General features: G+C 39.7%; 1 protein-coding gene across 2 annotated transcripts; it reads right to left on the minus strand.

Moving 5' to 3' along the window:
- Positions 1-5,019: 5,019 nt before the first annotated feature.
- Positions 5,020-9,257, minus strand: LOC139644420 (homeobox protein orthopedia B-like). Of its 2 annotated transcripts, none has more exons than XM_071519770.1 (3): positions 9,221-9,257; positions 8,479-8,867; positions 5,020-5,523 (listed from the first exon to the last, which is right to left on the minus strand). In XM_071519770.1, exons 1-3 carry the CDS (start codon positions 9,255-9,257, stop codon positions 5,020-5,022), a joined length of 930 nt encoding a protein of 309 aa, XP_071375871.1. The 2 variants fall into 2 exon arrangements, with proteins under 2 accessions (XP_071375871.1, XP_071375870.1); XM_071519769.1 differs by having other exon boundaries at positions 9,182-9,257.
- Positions 9,258-11,965: the final 2,708 nt, after the last annotated feature.

An 11,965-nucleotide genomic window follows, 5' to 3' on the forward strand; every position in this document is an offset into this window, starting at 1 on the left:
TCACATGCAAAATGACCGATGTAGACAGACAGACAAGCATGGGTGCAAATCTTATTCCATGAGGTGAGTTTCCCCCCCCAAAACACATGGGCAGCTACAGTACATCCCCCCTAGTGGATGCTGCATTCTGCTTTACAGTATGTGCTGGAGTATGTGCCATTTCCACTGAGTTGCTATACCCACATCTCTCTCTCCCTCTCTCATCAGTGCATGAGAAATTACCTAATGAGGAATGGGTCGCACATTTCCACAAACTCATTAACCCGCGAGCGAGTGAGACTAATTGCAGCGTTTGGGTAATGTGATTTCACATCTGTTACTGCAGCCCAGGACACACTAGTCAGCACAGGGCTGGATCTGGTGGGCTGCACCGCACATAGAGCTAGAATTACCAGAACACACACTCAGATGCCACCGCAGCTCGTCTGGGCTGGGTGGACCAGCAGTCACACTGACTGCGGTTATAATGTTTGATCAACTGTTGTCATGCAGTGTCTTGTAATTACATGCCTCTGCAGGATGGATGTGCCACCTGCATTCATTCTAACAACTGTCTTCACCTGCTATAGGCCACAGTTGGGGTCAGTTATGTAGAGGTAAATAAAAAGGTGAGGTAAGCTATATGACCTAGAGTCAGTGATCATCAGAAAACAAACACCACCAATATAAGCAAAAATAGCATTTTTTGTTTTCCTCAAAAGACCCAATTTTCATGTAACTTACACTCGTTTGATACTACAAACTATAATGTAGCCTAGGCTATACTACGAATTTACATCATTAAGATTAATGTCAGACTAAGGTTGGTAAGCTCACCTCCAGTACATCCATTACAATGTTTAATCAGTGCGAACAATCAACAAAAACTCATATAAGGCTTTTCCATGTATTCACTATGGCTTGGCTTCCCCTGTTTGTTTGACATGACTACAGCTACAATAAAGATGATCAGTGATTTATAGCGTTCTCCAATGAAAAGTAAGTAAGTATTCTTGCTGTCAGGTTTTCCTTCCCTGGTGTGTTGTAATTACTACCATTCTGTAAATATAATCAAGTGTGGCTCGGTCATTGTACCAATCTGTAAAAGTAATCAGATTGTGATCCTGTGTTAAGTTGCTGCATGGCACACAAATTAACAACTTGGACAAATAATGTCAAAATTGTTCTTATGGTATGTTGGAAAAACTTCTCTAGGTTATTTCATTCAAGCTAATTGGGTCTAACTGAAACATAGGGTTGAAAAAATAAAACATCCAAATCTGAATGCACAGAGAGGAATAAATGAATTTTTCAGGGTCTTGACTTGGGTTGGTATTTCCCGTAATTCAGTAAATTACTGAAAACAAATTTATGTTAATAGAAAAGGTGGGAACCAACTGTTTAATATGGGAAAAGTAATATACTTTTGTTAATTATGATTAATCCTTTGTTTAACCCCCCAGCATTGTTACAGAAACTCCAATTATAAGTTTACAGGCAGTGGGACTGCTTATGGTAATGCCATATCTCATCAATTACCATCCCGTGACCGTAAATTGGCCCCAGCGCTGACAACGAGATGAGGTTAACACGCTGATTAATTTGAGCTGCTGTGAATTCAGGCTCAAGTTGACACTTATAATCTTTGACACAGACAGTGAGGTCTACTCAGTTTCATAATGGAAAATTTTATTTACTTCTTTCGGAGCTACGCCTAAGTTTATAGACATTACCCCTCACATCAGGATAATTTGAAATTATAATAACGCAAACAAGGTGAGAGTTTTTCTTATTACAGAAGAGATGGGAGGACCGTAGCTTATTGAACTTTAAATAAATGTCAGGTGATCAAAAGGTGTATAAAGGCATGTGGGAATGGTTCACTAAACCACCTTATGGTGTTTATGGTATTTATTTTTTATTTTTATTATTCCTGCCTGGCATGGCATGCGTTTAACGTAGTAAACAGAATACAACCTATATAGACCTAATGATAGGACAATATAAATTTGGAACATAAAAAGACATGGGAGTTTACCAACATCCAAGATCTTCAGTGTTTTAATGTGTCTGTCTGCTTCATTGATGAATCAGAGGACTGGTTTTGTTCCTAGCTTAAAAAAAAACTACTCTGCTCACATATAGTGGCGCCTAAATAGGCTACAGCTTTCATATAGGCTCGAAAATGTTATGAATACCCTGAATATTTGCTTGTTTTTTAAATAAAGTTAAACACTGCAAGTGCACTGATTGATTAGGTAGGCCTAGTGTAAAATGGCAAAATATTTTCTGCATGCCTAACCTATTAATATCATCAGCAATACCTTAAAGGAATTGGGAAATGTTGAGAAAATGAATCTGAATCCACTATCATTTGTGACAATTCTTGAAAATAATATTTGAAATTTGACAAGTCCTCGCCTAGCCGAAAAGCACACCATTAATCCAACAAATAGGGAAGAATAAAACTTTTTCTTAATCACAGACAATCCCTATAGGAACGCCCCTGTTTATGAGGCTGAGTGATTATCAGCATACTGTTTTTATTCATTTCTTTTAATATTCTTTCAGTCTTTATCACCTATTGAGAAATGTCAAAGTGTTTCCTCTATACACAGTTGTGTGTGCGCTATAAGCTCCATAAAGAGTTCCGCGAGTAAACATGTGGGTGCTAATCAGTTGTGTGAGAGTTAAGTCTACATTGCTCACTAGGAAATTGGGCTACAGTTTATTTAATTGCTGCATTACACTTTTCTATAATTTACCATGTAAGGTCAGACTGGTGTGTACGTCCATGTAAAAGTCTCCCTATAGCCTTCTGTATGCAAGACTATAGGTCAGAAATTATACCAGATAAAAACTTTTATACCATAGGAGATGAAAGAAATGCCATAAAGTATATAATAAGGTCACTATAAACTCACTGTAGCCTACCAGAGACACACTATGAATCCCTATAGGGGTATTATAGGAATATTGCAGTGATTTTTCGTCAGCGCTGGTCCAACTCTCACTTCCAATTGAAGATATTAACTGCATTAAACCATAAGCTTATCTTGGCATTAAACTGTATGCAAATGCAAAACGCACTGGCAACGACAAAATGTCACAGAAAATGGTAATTATGGGCCCTAATGTAATAAATAGATGTAGCCTACAGACCTACAGCCAAATGTGAAAGCTTTGCAATGATAATTGTAGTGACCCATATTCAGTCTGAAACATAAGCCTGGTACTTAACAGTAATATTAATAAGGATAACGCGAAAGAATCACTATAATATTCCTATAGAGACTTATAAGGTGTCTGCGGTACTCAAATGCGAATTTATAGTGACCTTTTTTTAATCTCCTATGGTATTGTATCTCCTATGGTATTTCCTATGGTATCCAGATCATTGTTTTTCTAAAATTCCTATAGGACATCATGTAAAGTTTACAGTTTTTATGTATTTACTATATTAATTTAGCCTATATTATATGATTGCTGTAGTTCCTTTTCGTGATGTAAGTAGGCTACTAATGCACTGCATTAGAGACTATTGTCTACTTTCAGAGCAAAGGTGATATAGGTTAGGCCTGTCCATACAGTTGACCCACTTATAGGCCTGTGATTCCTCCTGTTAAGTTACACTCCATCCACCCTGTCCGCTGCTGAGCGGGATGATCAGACCGACCGTCATGGTCAAAGGCAATGACCGTCACATCACAGCACTGACATCTTTACCGCTGCTGTCTGCCACCACGGGACCAGTCACCCTTCATAAAGCCTTTAACCCTGTCACCCCATAAACACTGTTAAAAAAAAAAACCCTAGGTCACTGAACATTGACTAACATTCGTATAGTTTGTGAAATAAGATCAATAGCTTATTGGAATATCCAAGCAGTCAAGTCTATCATATAGTCTAACATTAGGAAAAAAGAACTGTCGTAATAATGATAATTTTTAGATGGATACTATACAAACATCACAACAGAACTGTAAGTCCCTATAGGAATATTATACGAATATTATAGTGAAGAGATGTAAAATACCGTAGTATCAGGTTCCTGAACTCACTTCTGAGGACCACAGACACACTATAAGTGCCTATAGGAATACTAAAGGAATTCGTACAAAATGATAATTAGGCTACTATCTATTTTATTTTGATGGAGACATAAATCATTCTTATTTTGACATTCTTGAAAATTACTTTTATTTGTCATTTTAAATTGGTACAAACCTGTCAATGTGGTGCATTTTGATGTAAGATCAAACATTTAAGAAATGTGTCAAGTAATTAGCACAGACAATAAGTTAAAACATGTCACAAAAAAGACCAGCGGGTACATAGCAAGAATGTTTTATCTACACAAAACATCCTAAAACAGAGTAGGCCTACTGAAATATCATTGTTTTTTTTTTCTTCTTCTTCTTAGATTTACGCTCTCGTCTCATGCAGACGAGATTGAGGTCGCCTAACAAAAGTATTTGTTCAATCTGAGTGGGCACCATTTTCTCTCTAAATAGTCCAAAGTGTTAAATCCACATGCACTGTGCATGCCTGAGACCCATTTCAATAGGCCTACCTATGGTGCGCGTGTGGTAGGCTGTTACCAAAATTTATACCCAATCTCATAAATAGTCGTTTGACATAACACAACTTCACCTGAACACAATAACATATGTGTGCATAAAGACACACTCAATGAAAACGTAAATACGACGATTGCTTGGCTCTCAGTAATTAGGGCCTATAGTCTAGATCATTACAATAGTAGGTATCATCAATAATTGATAAAATCCTTTTGAATTAACAAGATAAATAACCCCAAACTCAGATTAATCAACTTTTTCTTCCATTTGTCCACCAATGTCCTGTTTTTGTTTTTTTGTTGTTTTTTTGTCATACGTATGTCTAGATGAAGTCACTCAGTCTCCATTTTCTCATATTTCAGGCCTGATTAGCTCGCTCGTTCTCTCGTTTGGATCTAAACAACGGGAATAAAAACAGAAAGAGCCGGGGGGGAGGGGGGTGTTATATTTTGAAAAGTCACTAGGTGAAACTCATGGACACTGTGTGCTCCAGCGCTTTGCGCCGCAGAGACGCGATGCTTGTCCCTCTCCACATGTCACTGTCCGGGGAAGTACACAGCTGTGGGGAGCCCGTTACGTTCGTGGGGCCGGAGAGAGAGGCCGACATTCCGGGGAAAGGCGACTGGTAGAGGTGGGACTGCAGACCGGAGCCGTTGGAGGACAGGCCGTTGGAGAGACCCATGGAGTTGGGCGGCGGGCCGGGACCTAGGCTGCACTGTGACAAGGACTGCGCCATGGACGGCTGGCGACCCAGGGCCGGTGGGAGCTGCAGCTGGGAGACTCCCGGCACCCCCGTCGCCCAGCGGGAGTCGTTGGCGTGGAAGGAGCACAGGCTGTTCTCCATGGCGGCCGCGGCAGAGAACTGGGGCAGGCCGTGCGTGGGGAGCAGCGTCCCCGGGGCGCGGAAAACATTAGTGGTCTTCTTCCTCTTCTTCCATTTGGCGCGTCTGTTCTGGAACCAAACCTGCGAGCGGAGAGATGGAGTTCAGAGTTAGAGGACTGGACCGTGACCCGCAAGGAGGACAGACTGAGAAACAGGCCTGTGTAGGGCCATATCTCTTCATGTTCTACCTTAATAAGGGCGGCAGGGCGGCCTAGCTGCACAGAGGCAACCTTCAGCCGGAGGATTTTAGAAGGACAGCTAAAATACAAATATCACAGCAAAACTGCAAGTCCCTATACAGTAATATTATGGGGATACCACAGCAGGTACAAATAGTGATAAACTCAATATAAACTCACCATGAATCCCTATAGGAATATTGGGCCTGACACAATAGTAGTTAAAATAGACCTGCATAATGGGATCCTAGTGGTTAGAGAGACCGTCCTTCAAGCCCATGAGCTGAGGCAAACCGAAAAGAAATCCTTATAATATCAGTAAAGTATCACAACAGGCCTAATAGCTTACCTATCAGACTCTCACTAGCCATCCAGATAACCTGACCACTATTCTCTTTGCGCAAAGCTTTCAAGGGTCGTTGCTTCAATGACAGGTGTAAATTATTAATCGTAGTAAATTATCGTTAATTATAGGCCTAACTGTAACGCCGAGAACCCTTTGTAAATACCAACAATCACATTTCTTGTCAAGATAACAAAATGGGAAACATTTTCTGTTACTCACAGACTAATAACACTAAAACTGCCAGAATGCCAAGGTTAGGGATTTCATTATTATATTCACTCATGGTAGGCTATAGTAGGCTACAGTATACTAGAAGCGCTCTGTGTAAAAATACAGCCTTCACAATGGCTTATTACGGTGTTACGCATCATTGGGCCTAACAATATATCTTTCAAACATCTTATATACAAGCATATTAACTGAAAATTGCCCTAAATATTGTATAGACTTAAATACAAATGCACAAGAAACGCATCACTATACAATCCACGTGAAAATGGAACCCGCACGCACGCTCGCATACACGCGCTCTCTCGTTGAGCTTTATAAAGATTTCATCATCTTCGGGCGTGATTAATGCGCGCGCGAGGCCGTGAGTCGGTGCCTCCGTATTAAAAGTGAAATCTCGCTCTCATTCCGCTCAGCCATCCGTGAAACGTCGACCAAACCCATTACACTCGGGGGGAAAGAAAATGCAATTTCTCATTCCATTAAAAAAGTACAATATAGTCTTGAGTCCTATTAAGACGTCGCTGATAGAGCATTTTAAAGGAGTAGCTGTAGCGCCAACAGGCCAGCACGCCCACTGAAGGCTGCACCTGCACGGCCTGCACTAATGTTTACCAACAGCACAGGATCAGACCTGTGTGTTATCATCTTCCACTGTACGGAATAAAGAATTGATTATTAAGGTGACTAATGATTATACTGGTTTTATTGCTTTCAGTGGAATAATTTGCATGAATTTCACATCACTGGTTAATAACCCGTTCACTGTTATAAATAAGACTGAAATTGGTTGATAATGTGTTTGGTTTATTAGGGCCTGGTACGATCCCGCATGCCTATTCATAATCACGAGAAGCACTCTGTATGTATGAAGAGTTTCATTTAGCCATTCTATTTTGGGAGAATTTGGCTCCCTGAAATTCATAAGTAATTTTTTTTAAAAACACAGATGATTCTGTCCTCAAGGACATATCACTTTTGTAAGCAAAGCTCTTGACTCACCACTTTAATATTATGTGTCTTACATTCGCACCGACAATAATTTTGTAAAAGGGGGCGTCAATTTTCGAATAGTATAGAATGAAACTCTTAAAAAGCAGATTAGGCTATTTTATGCATGGTTCTCTTTTTTGAAAAAGAACACAATGCTTGTTTTGGGCTGGGCAACTCCCCATATTTGCTGGGGCACAAAAATATAGAAAAATAATGATCAAAGCCAATTGTGTCGTAGGCTACTTTTAATCGCTGCAGGTCCAAACTTTCTTAATTTTGCCATAGATTTTAATTGAACACAGGATGTTTGGTTAAAAGAAACAAATAATGAGTAAAGAAAGAAAGCAAGAAAGCAAGAAAGAAAGGGAAATAAATTGACTGAACACTTGTTCCCACCCTGAAAATTACTCAATACTATATATTTGGTTTTACTTAGTGTCGGTCAGCTCCTCGAGTGTTTTGTCCTTCAGCACCCTGGACAGGGCTTTTCACGTCGCTCCTGCAGCCTATTTGATCGAGCACGCCTTCTTAAAATTAAACACTGCTCACTCCTGGGTTCACTTTGAACAAATGCAAGCCTATCAAAATCAGATAATTAAACTACAATTACACAGCTTTCATTCGGGTAGTATGTGTCTAAAACGGTTGTTACTAGAATATCACAACAAAATCTAAGCTGAAGTTAGTATCGAGAAAAAAGGTAGACTGCTGTACCTTTTTTCACCTTTTCACAGTGGTGTGTCTTTTTTATGACTGTGCAACACATCCACCTTTCCAAACTGATTCTATTGCATCAATAACAGTCTACACGATAGTCCACCTTGAGCTTTGGTTGGATGTCAATTAGACAGCACCTATGGGCGTCAATCCACTGAGCATGTTTGACATCTAATATAATTTGCCACCAAAAACTTCGAAATCCGCTTATATCCACACATTGTTTTTTTTTTTTTTTGGGGGGGGGGGGCAAAAAGGATCAATGACTGATGAATGACAAGCTATTATATGGTGAATGTGACAAATTATTAAGTCACCTAACTATCTTGCACAAACGCATGGAGCTTAGAGGAAACACTAGTCCTGAATCCTCCCCAGATGTGATTATATTTTTAGCAATGGCTTCCAAATGCATTCCAAACAATGTTTGCTTGATCTTTGCTCATTTTAATAATGCTAAAGATTAAATTTGGACTGCCATTCTAAGGAATGGCATGTGCCACACCTTGCCATAACCAACTGACGCCAGTAATTTACATCCTGGAAAATCCTCCACACCGTATAACAATTTACCTGAACTCGGGACTCGGTGAGACCGATCCTTAGTGCCAGTTCCTCCCTCATGAAGATATCGGGGTAGTGGGTTTTGGCGAAGCTGCGCTCCAGCTCGTTGAGCTGCGCCGGAGTGAAGCGCGTCCTGTGCCGCTTCTGTTTCTGCTGGCTGGAGGTCTGACTGGAGCTCTGCTGCTGCTGCTGCTTCTCCTGCTCTTTCCCGTTCACCGGCATACCGGCAGAGTTGGATCCCACAGTAGCGATGTCTTCTCCCGGCAGAAGAGTGGTCCCCTCCACAGAGTCTGGACCAGGGGCCATGTCACCCGGATGCCCCTGATCCGGCACCCCGCCGCCCAGCCGGCACTTGAGAGCTTCTCGATGTCCGAGCAACTCTGCAGCATCCTTCATCCCTGGGAGGATGAGGAGGAGAGAGGCTTTGAGTAAGGAGACGGCAAATCGTAAAGGGCATCATCTTGGAAATAAAATGGTTTTGCTTCATTATCACAAAAAAGAGGCAAAGTAATTTTAAAAATATAAGCAATGTTAGACATCTCAATAGCTTCAGCCTCTATAAATGTAATCCTTTTTTGCTGCCACATTCCTGCTAAATTGCTATAAAGATTTGCTTTGACCAACGATAAACCACTTAGTTGTTGACATAATTTGTTAAGTAAGACACTCTATTTATCACTTTACAAGGTTAAACGAGAAGTTGCTATCTTACAGTGGAGTTTAGGGCCGGAGTTTAGCGATGATAACTCACCGAGCCGAGCGTCCAGGAGGTCGGCATGAGAAAGCATCGCGTACCGCTCCAGGGTGAAATGCGGTCCAAAAAAATCCTACAACTTTTGGGCAATTTAAAAAGTATATATCGTCTAAATGAACGAAAATTCGGTTTGTGGTTAAAAAAGGAGGTCCCTTGCATTATAATGTCCTTTAGAGCGATGGGGAGGCGCTTATTAGTTGAAAGAACCCATGAGCTTCCTCAAATAAGAGCCAATCAGAATCGGAGCTTGGAAATGTCAGCGACGTGACTCCCCCCCTTCACACACACACATACACACACACGCACGCACACACACACACACACACACACACACACACACGCAGTCCTAACCACGCACGTAACACTACAATTCAATTCTATCTTCTGCCATTCCATCCTCTGATTTATTAGCTTTTCATGCTCAAATTATTCCACGTTAAACATCTTAATGTGTTTGTTTAATCTCATATAGGCTATGCCATGACAGGACTCGTGTTTGTAGATAGATATACATAAGTTAGCTATGAACACTCAAAGGCTTATCCTTTTGCTCAAGGAAGCAGCAACTTGCACTTGTTTGCCCTGGAAATTCATTGCTATCGAATAATTGGCCAAAAACAAGTCTGTCTATTTTCAAATCAGTAGACAATGTGAATTAGCCTATACTCGTGTACAAGCAGCTCCATTGAGAGTAACCTTCCTGCAGCAAGAGATAATTAATTTCCCAAATTAACAACAAACATTTCTATAGATAAAATCAAATTTCAAGCTAATTAATTTTGTATTTTTAGATACACGTTTTTCATCACTAAGGGAGAAATCAGTGTGAATGTTTATAAATTACAGTGTCGACTGCTCTTATAGAAGCAGGGGTGTATGTGTGTGATATTAGGAGATGAGACGCCTTAGCCAGGCCTCCTTCACTCAGCACCTCAGAGCCCCCACTTCCCTCCCGTCCTTGGATCACAAACAAAACGAATATTGCTCCCATTCCCCCATGGCAGGTGATTTGTGGAGACAAATCGAGGAAATAAATAAATAAACGAGTACAGATGGATTTAAGCTCCGTTAGTGATCGGCTGCTTTAACTCCCATCGACTTTTCATCAGCGCGGGGGCAATTAAAGGTATTTAGGCCTGTTTGGTTCAAACAAAATCAGACGTGGTGGACCCTAAATGATCTGGCCCCTTTAGCAGTATAGTCCATAAGTAGGGCTATTATACAATTAACAGGACAGCCATTGATCTGCGCTACACACTTACTTGTCCAGACAGTCGTGGTTAGAGAGGGCTTTTGGCAGATGTCAGGGTGAGCCTTGTGAATAGACCACCGCCTGGGACTAAATAGGTTTCTTTGCAGCCGCACAAAGGAGGCGTCCGAGCGAGGACTCCTCTCTCTCTCTGCACCACATGGAGGCAGCTCATCTTTTATGCTCCTCAACTGCAATCTGCCGGGACGCAGGGAAGTAGCCTATACTTGGCACAGCGTGAAAACTTAAGGAAATGGACTGGTGCATGGTCCACTGAGATGAGGAAAGCTGTGACCAGTTCCTAAGGTTCAGGAGAAGCAATCAGCAGCAACAGCAGAGCCTCGACTCGTTTGACTCAGACGTGTAGACCAGGAGGGACTGTGTTGGGAGTGATAAGGCCAACCCTGCGTTGTGAAGGGCTTGAGCCAGGAGAGACGGTCTGTATGCTTTGGACGTTGCTTGATTTCTAATTAGTGTAGGCCTTAGTGAAGGCAGCCGATTGAACATCTAAAAAATCAAAACTGTGGAAATCAACTCAGCCCATATAGGTCAAAGATCCCTTTTATTTTTGTTGAAACGATCTTTGTACACAAATTGTGACACGATAGAAACAGAAAAGTAATTATTTATTATATAAATATGTAAATAATACATTATTTATTATATAAATTCATTCAATTCAACTTCAGAGTAATTTTTAAGACCATTAATCGGTTTATTATCTTACCAAGCCTAAATGAGCCATGCCATAGCCTCTGTTTTATTTCTAGGCTATTGTTTCTGTTTCCACAACTCAAGTTAAATGTGCTAAATGATTATAATAATAATAATAATAATAATAATAATAATAACAAGGATAATAATAACAATAATAATAATAATAATAATAATAACAACAACAATAATAATAATAATAATAATAATTATAGTAATAATAATAATAATAACAATAACAATAATACTATAGCCTAATACTACTGCTGCTGCTACTACTACTACTACTACTACTACTACTACTACTACTACTACTAATAATAATAATAATAATAATAATAATAATAATAGCCTAATAATAATAATAATTTTAAATAGATATTCAGTGTTGGTCGAGCCTTTTTGGGGGTCATTAGCTTTTAAGTCTTAGTTTCAACATAATTAGGCTACAATCAAGAATTTGAGGTAGCCAAGATTGTTGGGCAAAAAGTAATCTATCTATCTATCTATCTATCTATCTATCTATCTATCTATCTATCTATCTATCTATCTATCTATCTATATATCTATCTATAATAATAATAATAATAATAATAATAATAATAATAATAATAATTAAGAATAATAATGGTAATAGTATTAGTAGGACCTATTAATATCATAATCATATGGTGCAGATGTAGTCTAGATGTAGGCTACATATAAAAAATCATAATATCATGCAGAGTTATTATTTTATCTACATTACAACATATTGTAGGCTACATGTTTTTAAAGGC

Source organism: Centroberyx affinis, unplaced genomic scaffold (assembly GCF_046629955.1).
Source record: "Centroberyx affinis isolate AG114_WGS23_722 - 3 ecotype Tasmania unplaced genomic scaffold, CSIRO-AGI_Caff_v1 ptg000734l_1, whole genome shotgun sequence".
NCBI classification, from domain to species: domain Eukaryota; kingdom Metazoa; phylum Chordata; class Actinopteri; order Beryciformes; family Berycidae; genus Centroberyx; species Centroberyx affinis.